We start from the raw sequence: 23,680 nt of genomic DNA on the forward strand, positions 1-23,680 counted from the left end.
CGAATTATTGCTCATTGAAAATTACGGTAATCATCTTGGTTTAATATTTTAGCAAATAAGCCGGCAGTGAATGCTGGGCACCACTAACAAGGATCAGAAAAACACTCCAGAGTGTCTAGGTTAGGTTTCCCTAACCTGGTGTCTTCTGGGTCAGTTAAGACTACAACTTGCAGCTTAGATGAATTATCTTTGCGTGGATCGAACTATATTGGGGAGAAAATATATTTAATATTTTTACTCCATAAACCAGTGTTTGTCAACCTGGGCGGCTGTGATGTGTGGAAATGAAAAACCCCGCCACAGACAAGTTTTTACATGGTTGGATCTTGCAATCTCTATTAATACCTACATCAAGGGCAGTTAATCTCAAATACTTAGGGTCTCCTGTTTGAGTAGGGTTTGGACTAGAAGACCTCCAAAGTCCCTTCCAACTCCAGTTATTCTGTTATTCTGAAGACTTGGATAGTAACTGTAAATGCAGTGTTGAATAAACCTGTGGATTGAGCAGAGTTACCATTGCAGTGATTTTGAAGGGGAACTAGTCTTCCAAAGAGGTTCAGGGAGAGTCACACTAGAGTGATTATCAACCCATTGGTTTCTCAAGAAAGCACATGCTCAGATCTCTAAATCTCTCTTTTTATGGGATCTCAGATCTGCTCTTTTGATGAAGTGCTGGAAATCAGCATGAACTACATTCTGCTATATGTTTAACAGATACACACACACACAAATACACTCTATATTCTATGTCATGATTAAACCAGATCTGGACTATTGAAAATGTAATAAATACATTAAGAGTTAACATGCGTAACTCAGATGCCCAGATACCAACATCTTGTAGGTGTCAACTGTTCCATGTAGAGCAGTGGCCCCCAACCTTTTGGGCTCCAGGGACTGGTTCCATGGAGAAAGGTTTTTCCCCAGACCGGAGGGAACATGGTTTTGCGTGCTGCTGCCTGCATCCTGAAGGTGGGGCATGCTTTGTGCAGATTGGGGGTGAGGGACCCCTGCTGTAGAGGCCAAGAACTATGGCTTTTATATGATGCAAGCTGCAGTCGCTATGTTAAAGCAGGGGTCTCCAACCTTGGCAACTTTAAGCCTGGAGGACTTCAATTCCCAGAATTCCCCAACTGGCTTGGGAATTCTGGGAGTCGAAGTCCACCAGGCTTAAAGTTGCCAAGGTTGGAGACCCCTGCTTTAAAGTGTACAAATGCAGGCAATTGTGTGGATGCAGTAACCCAGGGGGGTCTTCAACTCCCAGAATTCCTCCTCCAGTCATGTCAGCTCAGGAATTCTGGGAGATGAAGTCCAGAGCAGTGGCCTAGAGATGGAGCTCTCACCTCACAATCAGGAGGCTGTGAGTTTGATCCTAGGTAGAGGCAGATATTTGGAATAGACACTCCTACTTGAGCAGCGGGTTGGACTAGATGTCCCCCAAGGTCCCTTCCAACTCTTTTATGTTCTATGTGCCTTCGCATTGGACAATTTCTGTCCTCTTTTAAGTCTTAAACTTGCCAAGTTGGAAGACCCTTGCAGTAACCCAAAAAATCAAGCGCAACATGGATTACTACCACCATGCAAAATAAACAAAAAATGCATGGCAATATAAACAACAAGCAAAGAAGAGGGTGCATTTTTCTCCCTGACGGATGGAACTTTTAAAATACATTTCCTACCCCTTTTTGCAAACGCCCTGTGAATACAAGCTCATTTTTGAACGCGTAATAGGAGAATACTAGGGAGGGGCGCTCCTCGGTTACTGTCTCTTTAAGACGGGTGGGCGGGATGAAGGGCGGCCTCGCGCGCCAGTTTTGACCAGTCGCGGGGAGAGCTAATTCGTCAGGCACGCGAGAGCGGTGATAGAGTTTGAAAAAGCGGGAGCTTAGAGTGGCCCTCAATTCTTAACTTCCTGTCACGAGGGAACCCAGATTGATGCCAACCGCTCCAAGTCTCTGCGAAGTTGGCACAGAGAGAAATCCTAGAGCGCCCTTTGTTTTCTTCCGAGGCGCGTTCGCAGAACTCGGGTCGGCTAAAGTGAGTGATAACCCAAATATAATAAACCCCTTTGAATATAAATATATATATTATGTAACATAATATGTCTGTGTTCAGACGTTCTGGAGTTCGTAAAACACCCCTGTTGGGTTCACACGTGACGTGCATTGCTTAAATTAATTTTGCATTGCTTAAATGCATTGCTTAAAATTGTAAATTCTGCATTGCTTAAAATTGTATATTCTGCATTGCTTAAATGCATTGCTTAAAGTTGTAAAGTAAAGTCGTAAAAGCTGGTTCAAAACCAAATTCTACAGCGCTGTGTAGCTTCCTCGTCACAAGTGTTGCCATAAATGTGTGTGTGTGTGGGGGGGAGATATAGTAATATATTAAATCTGTATACTTTATATAAACTTATGGTTATTATTATAAACGTATGTTTTCCTTCCCAAAAGACCAGCCGCTCATAGGTGACTGATGTATTTTGCATTATCCTAACAAGTTTTTTCCTTATCCTAATGAGTTTCTGTTTTTTCTTAAGAGAACAGTTAAATAGAATAGCATAGAATTCTTTATTGGCCAAGTGTGATTGGACACACAGACAAATCCCGGTGCATAAGCTCTCAGTGTGTACATACAAGCAGTACTATTGATAAATCATGATCATAGTAATGGTAAAAATACATTTATCATAAATCATAAGATACAACACTTAGTGATAGTCATGGGATACTAAATAAGCAATCAACATAAATCATACTAGGATACTAATTAAACAATATAAATCATAAGATACAAGCAACGAAGTTATAGTCATAAGATAAGGAGTTAGGTAATAGGAAAGATGAGAATAATATAATACAACCTTACTAGACAGCTTAATAGTGTTGTTGAATTAATTGTTTAGCAGAGTGATGGCATGGGGGAAAAACTGTTCTTGTGTCTAGTTGTTCTGGTGTGCAGAGTTGTTCTATAGTGTCGTTTTGAGGGTAGGAGTTTATGTCCGGGATGTGAGGGGTGTGTAGATATTTTCACAGCCCTCTTTTTGACTAGTGCAGGATACATGTCCTTGATGGAAGACAGACTGGTTGCAAGGTTTTTTTCTGCAGTTCTAATTATCTGTTGAAGTCTGTATCTGACATGGTTGGTTGCAGTCCCCAAACAGACAGTTATAGATGTGCAGATGACAGGTTCATTAATTTCTCTGTAAAACTGTATCAGCAGCTCCTTGGGCAGTTTGAGCTTTCTGGGTTGACTCAGGAAGAATATTCTTTGTTGTGCTTTTTTGATGACGTTTTGATGTTAGGTGTCCATTTTAAGTCTTGAGATATTATAGAACCTAGAAAGTTGAAGGTCTCTATTGTTGATACTGGGTTGTCTGGTATTGTAAGAGGAGGTAGTATTGGAGGGGTTCTCCTAAAATCTACTATCATTTCTACAGTTTTGAGTGTGTTCAGTTCAAGATTGTTCTGGCTGCACCTATGCTCCTACTATCTTCTGAACGGTGTATCAAACTTCTCGTTTTTCCTTCTAGAAGCAGCCGGGAGAAATGGATCCTAAGTTGCATGATGTTCGTAATACAGTGAAAGAAGCAATTAGCACCCTACATTCTTCCAGAGATAGTGCACATGTCCAGGAGACTTTGTGGGCAGTCAGGAGGTATCTTGATGAATCTGAAAATCCACCCTCCATAAAACAGAAGGAAGAATTTACCCGCAATCATTTTACTGTCTTGGTTCAGTCTCTGCTCAGCAACCTGAGTCCTGATTGGCCAGAGCAGTTTCCATCAGAGGAAGCCAAAGAACTGTGGGCTAGCTTCTTCATTGATGGACCAGCAGATCAATCTTTTATGGCTTTACTGGATGCTATAATTTCTGCAGAGTAAGCACAATCTCTCTCCCTATAATTATATAATTATTTCAAGAGCTGCCTTCTTTCCCTAGAGGGCTAGCCAAATAAAAGTTATCAATAAGTTTTTTATGGCCAGTATTTCTCTCCGCAGGCCGAGTTTTCGTCTGAGTAAAGCAGTTGATACCCTAGAGCAATTCTTGCAGAAGTCCAGACTCTCTGCTTTAATATGGGAAATCTGCAAGCAGCATACAGAAGCCGGTTCTCCGGTTTTGCGCGAAGCAATTCTCAACAAAGTTGTATGTTTACCTGATCACTTAGGGAACAAACTCCACGAAGTCAACCGACCAGTCTTCTACCCTCAAAATTATTTTCCATTGCTTGGCATGGAAATTATCCAGGTGATGGAAAGAATTTCTGGCTCGCTACGTGGTAAGCATTGACAGACACATTAATGTATCTAGGGGGTGAACAGGCAAAAACTGCTGTGAACTACTGAACAGGAGGGAAGGGTGTATAAGCGAAAATAAATACAATTACAGGAGAAAATTGCTTTTTTAAATGATAAGGTGTTTGCTTCTAAGAGAATTCATATAAACAGTTCTACATGCTGGGATTGAAAATAGAAGTTACTCCAAAGTCTACAAGTGGGAAAACTTTGATCTCCCAGACATAAACTCCCACAAGTAATAATGGCACTTCAGTCTATCATTACTTAGACCAGTGTCTTTCAATCTTGGCAACTTTTAAGATATGTAGATTTCAACTCCCAGAATACCCCAGCCAACTTGCTCACCAGAATTCTGGGAGTTGAAGTCCACACATCTTAAAGTTGTTAAGGTTGAGAATCACTGGCCTTGATATTGTTTCTGTTTCTCTCATCAAGTGTGTTTTGGCTGGCTTGGAGAAAGTTAAAGCAGACTGAGTATTGATTTAAAAAAAGGTTTTGGGATAGAAATGGATCTGACCAATCCCTTCACTGTTGTGCTTTTATGTTTTTCCAGATGGTTTGGATTGTTCCATTTCCTTTGTATCTCAAGTGTTAGGAAAGGTCTGTGTGCATGGAAGACAAAGTGAGTACTGTATATGATATTGCTGTTTTTCTGTTGCTCAGGTTGAATGAAATATGTAAGTGGAGGGCTACCAGCAATCCATAAGCTCTTTTTCCTCTTCAAAATGTTACAGGTTTAAGATTGAGGATTTGAACTAAGCCAACTAAGGAGTAACATAAATATGTAGCAGATTGTTATTGAAGGAAAGAGAGGCTGTGCAATTTTCTTGTAGTCTGTGGTGCAAACAAAATTGCCCCGTGGAGCATTATGGCTCACATAGTGGGGATGCTGGGTTGGAGGTTAGCAAGCTCATGTTTGAGACCTGAGTGTTGCTGGGTGGTGGAGTGAGCTCCCGTCATTCGCTCCAGCTCCTTGACAGGGACATGAAAGGAGCCTTCACAGGAATCCCTAGGCAACAGTGATGTCACCCCAAATCCCAAAATCTTCAACATTAGACTGTCTACTATTGACCTCACTCTTTCCTAAGAGATCTGTAGGGGGCGTGCATAAGTGCACCAAAACATGCCTACTGTCCCTGTCCTGTTGTTTCTTTTTTCTTATTCGTATCCATTTCATGTATTTATAACCATGTTTATACTTATACCTGTTATCTAATAATAGTTTGACCAAATAAATAAATAATCCTTTTAACCAGGAAGCGCTTTAAACGGTACCTTCAACACGAATGAGATGGGAACACAAATATCAAAGCACATTGGGTAGCTTTTTGACTTGATGACTCTTTTAAAAACCTACCTTCTGAAAAAGAGCGAGGACAGCTTGTTTTATGAGCTCCGTCCTTGCTTTTTTCCAATCTCAGAAGTGCCTGGTTTTGCTGTTTCTCAATGCAGAAGAAATCTTGAGCGTGTTGGTGCCTCACCTAACCAACTGCACTCAGTCTGATTGCATCTGGCAGAGAATCAGTTGGCGACTATTTGAGAGCGTGCCCGATCGCTGGATGGAAGCAGTGGTCTGTGGCTTGGTCCAGGCAGTCCCAGGGTAAGAGTTACTGGGAGAAGGTGGGGCTATGACACATGGACGTTTCGTCTTTTTCGTGTTCTGGCAACACCTGGAATCTAGCAGCCATCAAGAGGCCATACTGCTGCAAGTTAGAATTAATGCTAGTCTAGGGAAGAGAAGGACCAGGGGAGGCAGGAGAGCATCTTCCAATACTTGAGGGGCTGCCACAGAGAGGAGGAAGGAGTCAAGCTATTTTCCAAAGCACTCGAAGGCCAGACAAGGAATAATGGATGGAAACTGAACCAGGGGAGATTCAACCTGGAAATAAGGAGAAATTTTCTGACAGGGAGAACAATCAACTGATGGAACAGAAGTTGCGTTCGGAAGTTGTGGGAGCTTCATCCCTGGAGGCTTTCAAGAAGACATTGGACTGTCAGAATTTATGTAGGGTCTCCTGCTTGGGCGGGGGGATGGACTAGATGACCTACAAGGTCCCTTCCAACTCTGTTAATCTGTTAATCATGGGTCAACACTGTGTCTGAAAGCTGGTTTGGTCTAGTGGTAAAGGTGCTGGCTTATAAACCCGGAGGCTGAGTTCTACTCTCACTTGAAGAATAAATGCCATGTTATGACATTGGGCCAAGCTTTTTCTCTCAGTCCAGCTCACCTTCCAAGGTTTCCATATTGTGGAAAATAGATGGAGGAGGGAGTTTTAGGAGTGTTCATTTCCTTGAGTTACTTATAAAGCAATTAAGCGAGGGTAAAAATCAGCCACTCCAAGATCTAGTGGCTTTGTTTCGAACACTACTAGCAGTAGTTTTGAACTACTACTAGTTTTTAATACAACAGAAGAGTTTCACTGCTCTTCAGTTTTCCTGGTTGCTGGTCATTTGTGCCTCGGTTCGCAGATTATACTAAGGAAAACCCCAACTATCTTACAGCTTCACATTGGAATGTGCACTGTTGAAAAATAATAACTTGTTTGTTTTATGGGAGATAGATTATGTCGATTATTTCCCAATCCTTTTGGTATGTTTCTTAAAGGTACTGTGCACTTTTCTAAAACCTCTCTTAATCGGGGAAGCACAGGATACAGTAGTGACTAAAAACAGCCCAGTATTAACGTAACTGAATGTGTTGACTGTAAGTGTGTTTGTCTGCCTTGTTAGGCCCGTTGTGTTGTCGCGACTGCTGGGGAATTTGGTGGTCAAAAACAAGAAGGCCCAGTTTGTCATCACACAAAAACTGTTGCTGCTTCAGTACTGCTTTCCGGTGAGTATCTTAGTGGGGGAATGAAAGAGGTCAGTGAGACGGACTGGACTTAACCGCTTTTGAAAAGATTGGGATCTTACTCCTTTTCAAACAAGAATTAAAACATGGCAGTTATTCACAATATTCCCATTATAAAGTGAGTGCTTGGACACCAGATTTAATTCTCTTATCAGAAGTCTGTGTGATACAGAGGTAGTCCTCAGCGTATGACCAATTCAGTGAATTGTGCCTGATTTTACAACCTGGTTTTTTTTTTTGCCACTGTTGTTAAATGAATCACTGTGTTAAGTGAATCACACAGTCGTTAAGCAAACCAAGCTTCTGCCATTGGCTTGGCTTGTCGGAAGCCAGCCTGGGAAGATCACCAATGGCGATCACATGACCCCAAGATGCTGCAACCATGGTAAATATATGCCCGTTGCCAAGCAGCCAAATTTTGACCACGTGACCAAGGGGATACTGTGATGGTTGTAAGTGCAAGGTCATAAATCACTTTTTCAGTGCCACTGTCACTCCCAACAGTCACTAAATGGATGGTAACTTGAAGACTACCTGTGATTGTTACCTCTGTGCACCTTCAACCCTGCTATCAAGTGCTTCCTTCTTGGAATGGTTTACTGGGTTTTGTCAGCGTGTAAAGACGCTGAGCTTGTGGATCAGAAAGGTTAGCAGTTCGGTGGTTCGAATCCCTAGCGCCACGTAATGGAGTAAGCTCCCGTTACTTGTCCCAGCTTCTGCCAACCGAGCAGTTTGGAAGCATGTAAAAAATGCAAGTAGAAAAATAGGGAGCCCTTTGGTGGGAAGGGAATGGCGTTCCGTGTGCCTTTGGTGTTTAGTCCTGCCGGCCACATGACCACGGAGACGTCTTCAGACAGTGCTGGCTCTTCGGCTTTGTAACGGAGAGGAGCACCGCCCCCTAGAGCTGGAAACGACTACCACGTATGTGTGAGGGGAACCTTTACCTTTACCTAAACTCTCTGATTTGATTCCAGACCAAGGTGCTGCAGACTCTCCTTGGCTACCTTGCCCTGGATACCACACGGCGCTCCTTGCTGGCCAAAGTAAGCAGTGTATTAATGGAGGGCTTAATTGGTGGGCCTAAATATGGCAGAGGGTGGGATGAAGCAGCCCTTGTGGCCACGTCAAGGCCTGCAGGTTATGCTTCTCTCCGTTTGAGAGAGGCGGATGGAGGCAGCATCAGAACTGGGGTAGGAGTTCATTCCAGAGACAAATGGCTAGCAGATGCTTGGATTCACACGACTCAACACATCGATGGCAAAAAGGGTAAATGAAGTTGGTTGTTTAAAAGGATGTCTCTCCCTCTTAATTTTTTTTCTGCAACAACTATCCTCTTGAACAGGTTGGGCTGAGAGAGGAAGCGATCAAAAGTCACCCTGCCAGCTTCTATGGCTAATGTTGGACTTGCATCTGAGTTTTGTTACTATTGGTCCAGCCCCTTCACTACATTGGCTTTTCAAGAAGCTTTCCTACATCTAAATACGTAGAATAGAATAGAATAGAATAGAATAGAATAGAATAGAATAGAATAGAATAGAATAGAACAGAATTCTTTATTGGCCAGGTGTGTTTGGGCACACAAGGAATTTGTCTTGGTGCAAATGCTCTCAGGGTACCGAAAAGAAAAGATAGATTTGTCAAGAGTCAAGAATCAGGTGCAATGCTTAATAACAGATATAAGGTACAATAAGCAATCAAATCATACTAGGAAACAGTCAATATAAATTGTAAGGATACAAGCAACCAAGTTACAGTCATACGTTCCCTATAAATGGATAGATCCAGGGGTGGGTTTCTACCGGTTCTGTCCACCTCTGTAGAACCGGTAGCTCTGAAGAGCAGCAGACATAGAACTGGTTCTATGTCTGCTGATGTTTTTGCCCACATGCCCACCCGGGCTCTTACCTGATCTTTTTATTTCCTGATTTTTCAACTTCAGCTGCCAAACGAGGCACAGCTGCAGTTAAAAAAGCAGGAAAAGAGGGCTGTTTCAAAGGCTACGTCTCTGCCTGCAGCCTGCTGATGACGATTTACAGGCGTGCGGCTCCCAGCGTGCAGGGAAGCTTGTAAATCCCGAACCGGTAGTTAACCCTGTCGTTTCCCACCCCTGGATAGATCGCTCCTTGCCCTGTAAGAACTGCCCTGTCAGGTAGGGTGGGTTGACAAGACCAGGAGTGACCCAAAGTTGATCGGAGTGGATTTGAATCTGGGCTTCCCTGGTGCCAGTCTAGCATCTTCAAGCAGGAAAATTGCCTGCCTATCTTCCTTCAGGCTCAAAAGAGATGGGATGGGATGGGATGGGACAGAGCCGAAAGCCCACTCGGACCTGATGCTGAGCTTCTGATGCAGATTCTGAGAGAGCTGCTGGAGACCTGGAGTAGCAGCAGTGCTGTGAAACACTCCCCAGCCGAGCAGCAGCTCTACATCAGCAAGGCCATCCTCCTCTGTCTCTCTCATCTGGAAGAAGAAGACCTCTCAACCAGCCGACAAGGTAAAGGAGGCAGAAGAGGATCTGGCAGAAAGGATGGGGCAGAATTGGCTCCTTTCCCCGGTCTCAGGTTCTTCAAGAGCTGCTTCCTTATTGGAGCCATCGGCAGCCCATCCTTCTCCAGCTCTCCCTTCTTCCCTCCCCAACTTCTTTAGCCAAAATATGAGAAGGAGGCGTCAGAGAACGGATAGGGGAAAAGGTTCATAAAGGAAGTGTCAGGATTCCGGAAATCACCCCCATTTAAATCATGAGTCTCGAGCCAAACTTCCAAAACTTCAGAAGGATTTATTGGGAGTTAACATGCCCGGCACTGCCTGGGTGTAGCCGACTCTGAGACACATCATTCATTGTTACCCTTGACCCTGGGTTTTCCCCCACCCCGCTGGGTGTATCGTAATTCATATTCTCCAATGGGACACAACCATAGCCAAGAGTCATCAATCACGTTCTCCGGTTAGAATGCTGAAACTTCAGTCACCCGGTTACTATCTTTGAAAACATTGACGGAATGCACTTTTGGTTTGCAAGCTGCCGCACTGCTCCCCCTTTCTGCCTTTCTGTTGGCAACTCTAAAAAGACCATAGAAATATTTTATGAATGGACAAACATATTTTAAGTTCTACTTCTTGCTGGGAAAAGTTAAGGGAATGATGAAACTCCTACTCAGGTGTTCGATGGATACGTTGATCTGGCCTGATCAGAGGAGCACTTTGCATTTTAGGACGAACTTGTTCCTTTGCTTCTGGCTTGCCTTTCCAGAGCTCTTTACCAGCCTGATGGAGGGAATGAAATGCCACCTGGACAGTAATTTGCCCCGGATCCGTCGGATGGGCATGGTCGTAGCCGAATCTGTCAGCGCCAAGATAACGCCGGAAGGGCCCGCGTTGGTGTTCCAGGCAAGCAGCTAGAGTGATTTTGCTGTAGTGATTTCCGTTGCAAAAGCAGCACACTAAAGAAACCCCAATCTTTTTTTTTTTAATTATAAAAGTTTTATTTCAGTTTTCCACATTTTAAAAACATCTTTTTTAGTGAACAGCATGATTCCAGGTTTTCACATTTCCATACAAACATGTCTTTGATTACATACTCATCTTTCACGTTTAGTTTCATATCTTACTATGACTTTACATATTTTCTGTTATTTTTTCTCAAATACTTTCCTCCAGCTTATTTTATAAATTTTTCAATTCATTTCTTAGCCTATTTCCTTTAACTTTAAATACATTTCATATCTTCATGTTCACTGTACGTTATACTTTTATCTGTCAGGTTTGCAATTTCATCGCGTATTCTTATTTCATCATTTCAAAAATTCCATCTCAATTCAAACATTTCGAAAAAAGTTCCCCCGACAATTACCAATTAGAGTGTGCCACCCCTATACAAATTAATAACAATAATTAAGCAACTACATAATATACATACCTCAATTAAACCCCAATTAAACCCCAATCTTAAATGTGTGGAAGGGAGGCTTTTTTTTTTCTCCCTCTGCTTCTTGATCTTTCCCACGGGCGTTGTTGAGAGATTTCTGGCTTTTCCCGACCAAAATCATGAAAGGAGAAAAATTGGCTTCCACTTTTAAACAAATAACAGTTCCCTGTTGTACTGGAACTTGGGAAACTAATCAGAACATAAACAAATAGATTAAGCCAGGATCAGACTGTGGTTATGACCTTGGTCATAAGTACGGCTTCTTTCAAACCTGTACTTGAACCATTTGTCTGAAGCGGTGTAGGGTTTCCTGCCTAAGCAGGGGGTTGGACTAGAAGACCTCCAAGGTCCCTTCCAACTCTCTTATTCTATTCAGGTGGGCCAGTTTATTGATGGCTGAAGACCCCTGTCCCCATTTTGATGACTAGGGGCCCGTAGCGGCAGAATGACAGTGGGCTACAAAAGAGGGCAGAGTTCATAGGGAGCTTCCTTACCAGAGGGGAGTGATTCCCTGTGCCTGTTAATTGCAGGTAGTCCTCAACTTACAACAGTTCATTTAGTGACCGTTCAAAGTTACAACAGCGCTGGAAAAAAGCGACTTAGGACCGGTTTTCACACTCACGACCTTTGCAGCATGGCCCAGGATCCTGAAAAATCAAAATTCAGTTGCTTGGCAACAGACTCATACGTATGACCGTTGCTGTGTCCCCAGGTCATGTGATTTCCCCCTTCTGACAAGGCAAGTCAATGGGGAAGACAGGTTCACTTAACAACCGGGTGACCAGCTTTACAGCTGCCGGGATTCACTTAACAACGGAGGCAAGAAAGGTCATAAAAATGGGCCAAAACTCACTGAACAAACGTCTCCCCGAAGAACAGAAGTTTTGGGCTCGGTTATGGTCGTAAGTCGAGGACTACCGGTATAATTTCTTTCAGCTGTTATGCTCAGCAGCCATTTCCTGCAAGGAAGCATCAAATCCAGGTTTAGGACTTGTGCTGATCCTTTCCCCAGAAGCTAACCTTGATCTCTTAACTAGTCTCTTCAGCAAATTTGAATGGTTAACCTGTCGAATGTTTCAGTATGAAGAAGACGATGAGATTAAAGAGCTGAAATCCTTGCTGAACCAAAGACTGGAAGAGGCGCTAGACCCCAAGCCCCCAGACACTGGGTAAGCTTTAGGGGGTGCATGGAGGGAGGGAGGGGAGGGAGGGAGAGGGAGAGGGAGGAGGAGGGAGGGAGAGAGAGGGAGGGAGAGAGAGGGGGAGAGAGGGAGAGAGGGAGGGAGGGAGAGAGAGGGAGGGGGAGGGAGGGAGGGGGAGAGAGAGGAGAGGGAGGGAGAGAGGAAGGGAGGGAGGGAGAGGGAGGGGAGAGGGAGAGGGAGGAGAGAGAGGGAGAGGGAGGGAGGGAGGGAGGGAGGGAGGGGAGAGGGAGAGGGGGGAGGGGAGGGAGGGAGAGGGAGGGGAGAGGGAGGGAGGGAGAGAGAGAGGGAGGGGAGAGGGAGGGGGAGGGAGGGAGAGAGAGAGAGGGAGGGAGGAGGGAGGGAGGGGGAGGGAGGGGAGGGAGAGAGATTTGTCCTGGTGACTTTGGTTGAATAGAAATCAAGGTGCCGTATTGGTCAACTCAAGCCCTGATGACCTCATGAACTTACCCCTAGAGTTATTATCTTGGTGAAGATGTAGAAGTGATAGGTTGTCACCTGCTGCTGAGATCATTTTTTGGACTCCTTAGTCTTGATTCCCTTTTGTCTCCCATCTACATGGTAACCAAGGCTAACCCTTCCTTAGCTCCCAAACCCAGAAATAGCCTAAAACAATAAGCCACGCTGCGTCGGAAAGTGCTTTGTGCAGGAGAAAAGCAGATCAAATGGCCGTATGTGTGTGTTGTATTGCTTCTCCAAATTTAAGGACTCTTTCAGTTATGGGTTAAGTTATAGGCTTAATTAATGCTCTTGCTAGATCTTATACTTGATGCTGATTTTAACCGTGTTTATTGTGATGTAGGTACTGATGAGTCACTATGAAATGCTTGCATCTACCGCTGGTTCGTTTTTTAACTGTACTGTTTAAGGGACTAATTGTTTTAAAATTTAAAAGACTCTTTCAGTGATAGCGCTCCATTTCTGACTTTCCATATCAGACCAATTGCCTGTCATGTGCATCATTGGTCCTTCTAGTATGAAGATCTGGCATTTTAGGAGAATATTTTTGAATTCTCGAGTAGTGTTTCGTGGCCAGCTTATTTTGAAGATACTTATTGGAATCATAATCACCATCGTCTGCCAAAAATGGCCCTTATAAACTAAGTGGCTTAATAGCCTTTAAGAGATGATAGAGAAAACCAAGAATGTAGATGGTTTGGGATGGAGGTGCCCAGCCAGAAATGTCTGTGAAAGTCAAACCAAGGGCAGAATCAGATGTGCCAACCTGAGTTTCGTGAACGATCTGATGACATCCTGAACATCTTAAAAGCATAACCAGAAATCAGACACCATGTGAAAAGAATTGTGGGCTAAGCATGTAAACCCTTAGATCAGGAATCCCCAAACACCCCCCCACCCGCCAAGGTTCCCCACCCCCTTAATTAAAACACACAAGTGTGATGACCCGGAGTGTAACATAAACGTAATAAAATCCAAAATGTAAATAAATGCCTTTAATGCCTCCAACTTGGCCCCATTGTTCAATAATTCTCAGTTGGAGATAAAACTTATTCAAAAATGGTCTTCAAAAGAAAGCAATACAGTCCGAACTTAATGAGCAGATAGAGGTAAAATAAAAAACTAAAACAAACTACAATGAAGGAATTTCCACAACGGACCAGGATAAGTAATTACCAACTTCAGGGAGATAACGAGGCACAGTCTGTTGGAAGGATGCCAACCAAGATAACTTCAGCCCCAAATAAAACATACTTTGCTTCTGGCAATGCTGTGTTTTGACCGTCTCTCTTATACACTATTCTCCCCAGCTGCAACCAATGAGGGGGATCATGGCCGCTTCCTCTTTCTTAAGCCAATTTGTTTCCTTCTCCGTTCCTCCCTGTGTGTACTAGGATAAAGAGGGGATGGGCCTGGTTATTCCTCTGACTGCCCAGCCAGCCTCTGCCCTTCCCCAGCCTCCTCCACAACCTCCGGAGTCATACCTCCACTCCCTGTCGGCTGTTCCTCCTCTCCCTCAGAATACGACTCTAACTAGGGAATGACACTAGCATCCACACAACAGACCAAGTAATACTGTCCAACAGCTCACTGATGGTGGTCCTTAAGTTCATTGTTAAGTGCAATTATACCTCTGGGATAAAAGCTGTTCAGAAAACGTGGGGTCCGAGTTTTAATTGTTCTGTATCTTCTGCCAGAAGGCAACAGTTTCACAAAGATTGTGAGCAGGATGAGAAGAGTCTCTGAGAATGTTGTGCAACTTCCTCAAACAGCGAGTTGAAGTCCACAAGTCTTAAAGTTGCCAAGTTTGGAGACCTTAGATATTGATTTGGGCGGTGCCTACATTTGGTAAACAAAAGAATAACATTTTAAAATCCCCTTTTCCTGTTGCAGGGACAGCACATCCAACCCGACCTCCAGCGCGCTTCTACCTTCCAGTGTGACACCAGCAGATTTGGATGCCTCTGAAGACCCCGAAAAGGGAGTTGATTCAGAGCTTGATAGGTAGGCTAAACAAATGACCCAGGCAGTCCTCAACCGTATGACCACAATTGAGCCCGAAATTTACTAAGCCAGGCGGCTGTTAAGTGAGTTAGGCCCCATGTTACAACCTTTTCTGCCACTATTACGCGAATCACTGCGGCGGTTAAATGAATCATGATTAAGCAAATGTGGCTTCCCTTGTTGACTTGGCTGATCGGAAGCCAGCTGGGAAGGTCACAAGTGGTGTTCATGTGACCTCAGGACAGGTGCAACCAGTGGTGGCTAACCTTTTTGGACTCCTGGGCCAAAAATTGTATGCGCGCTTGTGTGCCAGCACCCAGAAGGCAATGCGTGTCCCCCCCATGCCCAATCCCCCTCTTCCGCTGCTCCCTTACCTGCACTGTGCCTCCTAGCTGACTTTTGGCCTGTTTGAGGCCCTTTTCGCCCTCCCAGAGGCTTGATGAAAGCCTCTGCAGCCCGAAAAATAGGCCCGTTTCGTCACTTCCGGTATTTCCGAAAATACAGGAAGTGATGAAACGGGCCTATTTTTCGGGCTGCAGAGGCTTTCATCAAGCCTCTGGGAGGGCGAAAATCAGCTCGGAGGCTTCCGCATGCGCAGTGAGGTAAGTTTGCCTGCGGCTCGCATGCCGGCACAAATGGCTCTACGTGCCACTTGTGGCACGCATGCCATAGGTTCGCTATCACGGGGTGCAACTGTCCTAAATTCAGTCCAGTTGCCAAGTGCTTAAATTTTGGATCACCTGACTACGGAGATGCTAAAACCAAGAAACTTTGGGCTCAACTGTTTTCATAAGTCAAGGGCAAAATAGTTGCTGGCCGTCTAGGAATTGACTAATCTTCTTTCCCGGATTCCTTTGGCAGCGATGACGACCTCGTCCCTTATGACATGTCACAGGATAAAGAGCTGAAGAAAACCAGAGCTCCCACCTACATCAGGGACTGTTTTGAAAGTAAGAAGAAGAAGAAGAAGAAAGAAATGGAGGGAGGGAGGGAGGCGCCAGGATTCTTTCCGGCCTGGTTGACGAGAATGGTTATTTCTGTCCATTACGGGTTTGGGGAAACAGGACTGGTTTACAACCGTGCTGGGTTTCTCATCCCCTGAATAAATGAATCGCACAGTCAGGCCTTGCACTTAAACATAAAGACTGGGCGTCTGTGGAGATTGCTGGACTTTACTGGTTTTTCTTTGAAGATGTTTCGCTTCTCATCCAAAAAGCTTCCTCGCCTCTGACTGGATGGTGGAGGATGCAAGGATTTATATTCCTTGCAGACAACTGGTCATTTGCATCCTTTTGGGAGAGTCGTTGAGGTTTATCTGCAGCAGTTCCAGGAGGGCTCCACACCCATTTTCACTACTCAGGCAACCCTGTGGACAACAGATAAACCTCCAAGTGGCCTCAATGACCCTCTAAAAGGATGCAAATGACAAGCTGTCTGCAAGGAGTATAAATCCTTCCATTCCCCACCATCCAGTCAGAGCTGAAGAAGCTTCTTGGATGAGAAGCGAAATGTCTTCAAAGAAAAACCAGGGAGTCCAGTTGCCTCTTGAAAAAAAACAAAACACCTTTGGGATAAAGAGTGGGTGTGGACACCTGGTGGCTTCAGTTCCCAGAATTCCCCATCCAGAGTTGGTCAGAATCCAGGCAATTCGAAAGCATTCAAATTAGTTTAATTTACTTTATTGTCATTGCCCCCTATACAACGAAATTAAACACCATCTTCAGTGTACATGATGGCTATGAAAATAAACACAAACACCCATCCCTCACATTCTATACAATTGAATTGAAAACCCCTGATATTGCATGAATATTGCACTATACAGTAACATTCAATAGAGTTACTGCCCTATTGATGGAGGAAGCTGGACCATGGAACGGCAGCTCCTTTCCTTGAGTTGTATGGACGTGTCTATTTATTTATTTACGCCAGTGTTTCTCAACCGTAGCAATTCTAAAATGCTGGCTGGCGAATTGTGGGAATTGAAATCCATGTAGTGTAAGGTTGAGGAACACTGATGTATACGATCTTCTCATTCCACAGGCTCTTGGCAGTGTAGATCAGGCGTGTCAAACTCACGGATCGGGACTTTTTTCTCCCCTTTGGTAAACCTGGGGTGGGCGTGGCCAGCGTGTGATGCATGTAGCCCACGGACTGTGAGCTTGACACCTCTGGTGTAGATGGTCATCATACGTACTTTGCAATTACAAACAAACACTCAAGTTTGCTATTTTCCTTCTTGTAAGGCCCTGCCTCTCCTCCTTACTCACAAAAGTAAACACTCTTGAAACTTGGTATTTCAAAAGGAACCTTTTATTGAGCAGAAGTGACACCAGAACTCAGAATTCAGACTCTGAATTCCCTCAGGCAATATGGTTAGAATTAAGGCAATAGAGACCCCTCCCTTCAACCCAATGTGGATTCAGCCAATCCTCAAGTGTGAAGATATTATTGCAACGGCTGTCCTGAGAACCAGATAAGCAAGCATTCCCAGGATCATCTTCTGCCGGCTTTCAGAGTGAAACAACCCACATGGCCCTCCTCCCTTATACATTCCCCCAAAGGTGAGAAAATCTCAGGGCGTTTAGGCGCCAGGATAAAGGTTATAAAACAACAGTTGCCAAAAGTAGAAATAAAGAAATACACTCGAGTATATTTCTTTATTTCTTTTCCCCTTTTTCCCAGTTGAATGGCAGTATCACTTTAGGGATATGACACTTCTCTTTGCTGATCTTTAAATTGCAAGCCAGAGGGCGAACTCTGTGTTACAACCATCCTATAAGGACAGTAGGAAGAGAAAAAAGAGAAATAAGCCGTTCCTTTTCTTAGTCTGGAATTTGACAGAAGATCCTCTGCATTTTCAAACGGTCCTCTTCTGTTTCTTCAGTTCTGACGGGACCGGAAGATGCCGAAAAATACGAAGCCACTTTGGGTGTCTTGGAAACTCTGATCCGGAGGGACACAGCCACCACTCAAGAGGTAAATGCAGTTTGTGCCTCTTTGCATAGAAGTTTGGATTTGGAAGTTGTCAGCTGGGGTTGTTATGGATTAGGGATTTCCTGTGGGGTAATAATTATTTTATAGCCATAGTTAATAACACGAAGAGAACCAGTTTGGTGTCATGATTAAGACAGCAGGCTAGGAACTGGGAAGCTGCGAGTTCCAGTTCCACTTTAGGCACAAAGCCAGCCGGGTGGCCTCAGGCCAGCCACTCTCTCCCAGCCCTAGGATGGAAGCAGCGGCAAACCACTTCTGATTATCTTGCCAAGAATAGTTCAAAGACTTGTCCTGGTGGCCTATGAGATACGTTTGAAGAGAAAGAAAAAAAAATGACAAGAAATAGTACCTATATATAAGTTAAGGCTTAATTAACAGCACTCTCTTCATGAAAGACTTTTCAAGACTCACTTCAGACTGCCTGCTAAACCATGGCTTAAGGGGGAGAAGCAATGTGTGAAGTGAGTCTCGGGGTGCCAAAAAGGGAATTGGAATCCCCCCCCCCCATATTACATTAACCATAACGTATTGGTTTGTTCAACCCAGCAAACTAGTCTTACTTATAGGTCATTTAAAACCAGCTGGGTTAAAAGGTAGGGTTGAAAATGGACCCAAAAGGAGAAAAAAAAGTGAACTCCTTCCTTTGAATTGTGGGAAGGCGTCTGTGAGAAGAATCAACCAGTGGAACAGAAGTTGCCCTCAGAAGTGGCGGGAGCTTCATCACTGGAAGCTTTCAAGAAGAGACTGGACTGCCACCTGTCAGAAATGGTGTAGGGTCTCCTGCTTGGGTGGATGGGGGTTGGACTAGATGACCTATAAAGTCCCTTCCAACTCTGTTATCCTGTTAAGTAGTGGAGATTAGATTAGATTCAACTTTATTGTCATTGCACATGAACACAGGCAACGAAATGCAGTTAGCATCTAACCAGAAGTGTAAAACAGCAATGAAGTATAAATATATAAATACAGATATACAAAATATATAACTATATACAGAATATCTATGAACATACAGAATATATATCTATGGAAGGAATATATACAACTGTACAGAGTGTTTGTGAACATATTGAATATAAGTATAATGCACAGAGAGTTTATACAAGATATATATTATCAGGGAAATATCAGTGTGTGTGGGGGGGATAGACGAGTTGAGGAGTTCAGTAATTGTGTTTGCAGCACAGATCAGTTGATTCACAATGCGTTTCCTTCAAAATGCATTTTAAAAAATCTCTAAGGATAGGAGGCTTATATCTGTCTGGAGGATAAATCATGGTTTATTCACTGTGTCTGTAGTTTTTTTGGTTTAACCAGAAGAGAGAGGCCAATGGTGCTCTTTTGGAATTTGTGCATGCCCCTTGATGACCCAAACAATTACTTTAGGACAGGCTTCCGAATTTGCTTTGTAGAATGTAGGTGAGATATTTCATTAACATGGAAAGGTGGAGTTGCTGTTTCCTCAGATTGCAGCGTCCCCTAGATTCAGCAGGAAGTTGTCATAAAGTTGTCTTCCGCCACCCAGCACTCTATAGCCCGTTCCAGGGCCATGAATTTACCCTGAATTAAATTGAGCGTGTAGGGTAAATTCCATAGTAAATTCAGGATGGCCTCTGGATTGTGTTCCTCTTTGCACAGATGAGCGTGGAACTGGCAAAAGTCTTGCTCCACTTGGAAGAGAAGAGCTACATTGAAGGGTTCGTGGGGCTCCGGCAAGGTGCCCTGGTGGCTGTTACTGTCGCAGACCCCATCCGAGTAAGTCCTTGTGTTGACCGTTGGGTGAAAGGATTCAAAATCTTGTAGTGAGGTTAGCTAAGCAGCTGGGGGAAAGGGTGCAGAATTCTTGGCGCTCTATGGGTGGGGGGGTGGCAGGGGTGGGATTCCACCGGTTCGGGCTGGTTCGGGCAAACTGGTAGCTCCAACGATCAGCTGTTGGGCCTGCCCACCCGCCCCGGTTGAATCCCACCCCTGGGTTGTGGAAAACTCTGCTAGCTTAACTTCACACAAGGAAGTCCAGTTCACTCTCTGGAGGGGTACAGCGTCCCTCTTCCTACACTCCAGAGCAGGAGAAACTCAGCGCTAGAAGGGCAGGGCTCGTGAGTCCTTCTAGGAAGGAGCAAGGAATTCCAAGTTCTAGGACACAAAGCAACTCTAAGGTTGCCACTGGAATTCTTTGCCCTGCCTTTTGTACCTACCTTGTCACTCCTGAAAATAAATAAAGGGAGAACTGAAAAACGCAGAAGCCATGATAAACATCTGAAGAAATGCTCTGTCTCCTTGTTTTTCTAGGTGGCCAAATATTTAACTTCAGAATTCTACTCCCTGAATTACAGTCTGCGTCAACGGATGGACATCCTGGATGTAGGTGACTCCTGCTTTCAGAAACTGTTTAAGTTAGAGTCATTTCCAATTTCCTGTGAATATATAAAGTGGGCTAAAGTTTCTAATGGGAAGATCTGTGCAACAAGAGAATGGTATATCTATGGAGGCGGCGAGTTCTCCAATTTTTGGAGATGGCAAAGAAGAGGCTGAGAGCTACCTGCCAGAGATGGTTTAATTCAGTCTTTCTCAGCCGTGGCAGCTGTAAGATGCTTGTTGTAGCCATCTTTCTACTCCTAGCTTCTGGTTTCTCCATCCAGGTGTTGGCCGTGTCTGCCCAGGAATTGTCTCGACCAGCTTCATCTCCCTCAAAACCAAATGCCAGTCACCCCAGTATCCAAATCATCTCTCATAACTCTTCTTCTCCAGACTGGAAGAAAGTGGTGGAGGAGAGGGTTAGAAGCAAGACCCGAAGATTTGCAAAGGTGGGCCAGGAAAATCCACTGAGTGTAACCTTTAACCTCATCAATCTCTTAAGCATCCCACAACCGCCCAGGTTGAACCACTTGGTCTTTATTCAGCAGGACCGAAGGCCACAAAAAAATGGCTCTGGAGTCAAACACAACCTATGGGTGGTACTTATTCTTGTACCTAACATCCTGCCTTGTAGAACATTGTACTTCTCTCTACTTCCAACTCAATCCCCGCGTGATGAAATGTTGACCTGCAGAAGGAGGTGGGGCATCTCAGCAGCTCCACAGTTTCCCAAGCGGAAGACAGCACATTCCAGAGAAAAGCCCAAAATAATAGATTGGATAATCCTGAGCTGAATGGAGGAAGGAGGAAGAGGTTTAGGGTAGCCACACCCTGCAATTTTTCAGGATCCATCCATTAGGTTAGAAAATCATAGCTTTAGTCTGGCAAGATTCTGTCTTTTAGGTGTAAGCAAATATTGAACTTGATTGGGTTTCATTGTGTCGCCTGATACTGTCTCAGTCATTGGTCCTTTCATTCAGTAAGTGGGCTAGTCAGATGTCCTCAGCCTTAATTCTTCCACACTAGTGGAATGATGGGAGCTTATTCAGCACTTCCTGGATGCCAAGTTAGTTAATCTACATCCTGGAATCCAAGTTACTAAGAATCGGGACCCAAAGGATGACCGTTGATGAACAGTGAGAACATTTGATAGAAGTAGGGAAGGAGAAGGCAAGGGGATGTGCTGGAGGGTTGGTCCCTGAAGACGTGGTGTGGGGCCTGACCTGGGGCCACCAGAAAGGACCTTCCTCTTGTGCTGTTTACTGTGTTGTTTTTCTTGGCTGCTACATATTTTTTGTCCTCAGGATCCATTTGTTTTTATTCTGTTTGCTACCAATTTATATAAATATAAACAATATAAATTGTTAAGATGGGCAGCTTTACAAATGGATTTTTTTAAAAAAGAAAAGAAATATGGGTTTTTCAACCTCTTTCCTGTTTCCCATGCTTATAAGGGCATTGACCGAATACAAAACAATCTCTTGCAAGCAAAGAAACTCTTTTATAGGTCTATGTGGGAAGGGAGAACTCCACATGTCCTATTGTCAAAGTGTCTCTTTCTGCCTGGTATCCAACCCTTATTCTTTGTTTGAAACAGGGCCGGTTCCAAGCAGAACAGTTGGGCACTCCTAACCAGTTTGCTCCAATTGCTGGCCATTTCTTCTTCCCACTTCTTCGGAACTTTGACAGGTGAGGCCACCTCAATCTTCAGGTCCTTTTGGAACAGATTTCCTCTTTGGGATGCAGCTGCTTTAATGAGTTGCAGATCATATGCAATCCAGGAAAGTTCTGCTACTCTTTTAATGGGCCACAAGCCAGAGCTGTATAGGTGTTCTTCTGTTATTCTGAAGCATTGCACAACCCTTGCAAATCCTCTACAACACAGGTGTCAAACTCGCCATGATGGCAATGTGACATATCACGACTTTTTTTCCCCTTTGCTAAACTGGGTGTGGGCCGGGCCAGCATGTGACACATCAGGCTTTGGCCCTGAGTGACAGCCCTGCTCTGCAACAAAATTGTGTGATTACCATAGCCTATTACATCAGGGATGGGGAACTATGGCCCTTTTATGACTTGTGGACTTCAATTCCCAGAATTCCTGAGCCAGCCATGTTGGTTCGCTCAGGGATTCTGGTAGTTGAAGTCCAAGAGTCATAAAGGGGTCATAGTTCCCCACCTCTGTATCACCTTGAGCTTCAGATGATTCGAGGTGAACCTCAAGTGGAACTGTTGCCCGGCCCATGGCTTGCTAAGCCAATCAAAACATGTGCTTTCTCTTTGCCTTCCAGGCCTCTGACCACTTTTGACCTTCTGGGGGACGATCACCTGGTCCTAGGACGACTGGTGCACACGTTGGCGATTCTCATGTACTTTGCTCTCCATGCTGCGGTGAGAAGAATGGAGAGCTTTCTCATGGGCTTTGAAAGTGGCCTCTGCTTCCTCTGCCATTGGGGGCATGGGAACCTTCAGAGGGTGGACACAGCTCCTATTGCCTGAAACCAAGGCCTTAGGTAGAATGGACATGGTGTCAGGGTTCCGGCGATTGCCCTAATTAAATCATGAGCCTCAGGCCAAGCTTCAAAAGAATTCAAAAGATTTATTAGGAGCAACATGTTGGCATTGACCTCAATGAAGCCAACTCTGGCATACGTAATTTACAGTCACCTGTGACCCTGTTTCCCCCCCCCCTCTTCCCTGGGTGTATCATAAATCAGATTCTCCAATAAACCACTTTCACCGGGCTGGGTGTCATCAATCATGTTCTCCAGTGAAGGATTTTCATGGGCAGAAGATCCGGTAGCCTAGCTACAATCTTTGTAAGATAAGGGTGGAATGTACTTCTGGTTTTAAACTGCCTACTGCTCCTTCAGATTTCCTCCCCCTCCCCTTGTTTATGGCACCTCGAAAACAGGCATAGGAATGCTTTACGAGTTGACACATGGCCCATCTCAGCTTCCTTATGATTAAATAGCAGCTGAACCCTTTCCTTCGTGTTAACGTTATCATTCTTTGGTTTTTCTGCCTGAGGATGCCTCATATCCCAGACCATCTTGGTTTCCATTACCTGCATCTCCTTGGGATTCTTCTCTTTTTCCCTCACTGTATTTTCTTACATGTTTTTTGTCTCTCTCTCTCGGGTAGATAACGCCTGCAATGGGAAAGGCATTGCTGGAGTTTGTCTGGGCTCTGCGTTTCCACACCGACACGTAAGTTTTTGTGAATACCTAAAACTGTGTTTCTCGGGGACTTTAAGATGGGTGGATGTCAACTCTCAAATTTCCCCAGCTAGCAGAGAGACTGACCTAGGTGAATTTGAAAAGTACAGGAAAAATCTATAGCCTAGAAGAACAAAATGTTTCAGTTGCTTCACCTCAGCCTAATTTCCTCTTTTTTTTTCTGTTCTTGGATCTCCAATCTTCACTAAAGCTCTGAATGTTCCTTTTTCTCCAGTACAGAAAAGGAATGGCCATTAAGAGTGGAAAGCCTTTTATATTTTATTTTATTTATAAATAAATAAATAAATACAAAAAAAAAAGAGAGAGAGAGAGTGGAAAGCCTGAAGCCAAGGGAAAAATTTGAAGCCGTTACTGCCT

The 23,680-nt window shown here is 44.2% G+C and overlaps 1 protein-coding gene across 2 annotated transcripts in view; it reads left to right on the top strand.

The window, feature by feature from the left end:
- Positions 1-1,908: 1,908 nt before the first annotated feature.
- The window catches only part of TELO2 (telomere maintenance 2), a 29,243-nt gene continuing 7,471 nt past the window's right edge, over positions 1,909-23,680 (top strand). Inside the window, exons 1-19 of one of the 2 annotated variants that reach the window (XM_026682490.2) lie at positions 1,909-2,037; positions 3,533-3,879; positions 4,001-4,278; positions 4,851-4,919; positions 5,750-5,897; positions 7,028-7,130; positions 8,123-8,191; positions 9,498-9,639; positions 10,396-10,532; positions 12,151-12,239; positions 14,622-14,732; positions 15,594-15,682; positions 17,620-17,711; positions 19,368-19,484; positions 20,019-20,090; positions 20,369-20,533; positions 21,682-21,773; positions 22,376-22,475; positions 23,229-23,293. In XM_026682490.2, the coding sequence (XP_026538275.2) occupies positions 1,936-2,037; positions 3,533-3,879; positions 4,001-4,278; positions 4,851-4,919; positions 5,750-5,897; positions 7,028-7,130; positions 8,123-8,191; positions 9,498-9,639; positions 10,396-10,532; positions 12,151-12,239; positions 14,622-14,732; positions 15,594-15,682; positions 17,620-17,711; positions 19,368-19,484; positions 20,019-20,090; positions 20,369-20,533; positions 21,682-21,773; positions 22,376-22,475; positions 23,229-23,293 (2,387 nt within the window). In that variant the 5' untranslated portion in view covers positions 1,909-1,935. The remainder of the gene's footprint in view (positions 2,038-3,532; positions 3,880-4,000; positions 4,279-4,850; positions 4,920-5,749; positions 5,898-7,027; positions 7,131-8,122; positions 8,192-9,497; positions 9,640-10,395; positions 10,533-12,150; positions 12,240-14,621; positions 14,733-15,593; positions 15,683-17,619; positions 17,712-19,367; positions 19,485-20,018; positions 20,091-20,368; positions 20,534-21,681; positions 21,774-22,375; positions 22,476-23,228; positions 23,294-23,680) is intronic. The other variant, XM_087973306.1, reaches the window with a different exon arrangement.

The sequence above is a fragment of the Notechis scutatus genome, chromosome 12 (genome assembly GCF_049901735.1).
Source record: "Notechis scutatus isolate UNSWTSFEM ecotype Mainland chromosome 12, rNotScu1.2, whole genome shotgun sequence".
In the NCBI taxonomy this organism is placed as follows: domain Eukaryota; kingdom Metazoa; phylum Chordata; class Lepidosauria; order Squamata; family Elapidae; genus Notechis; species Notechis scutatus.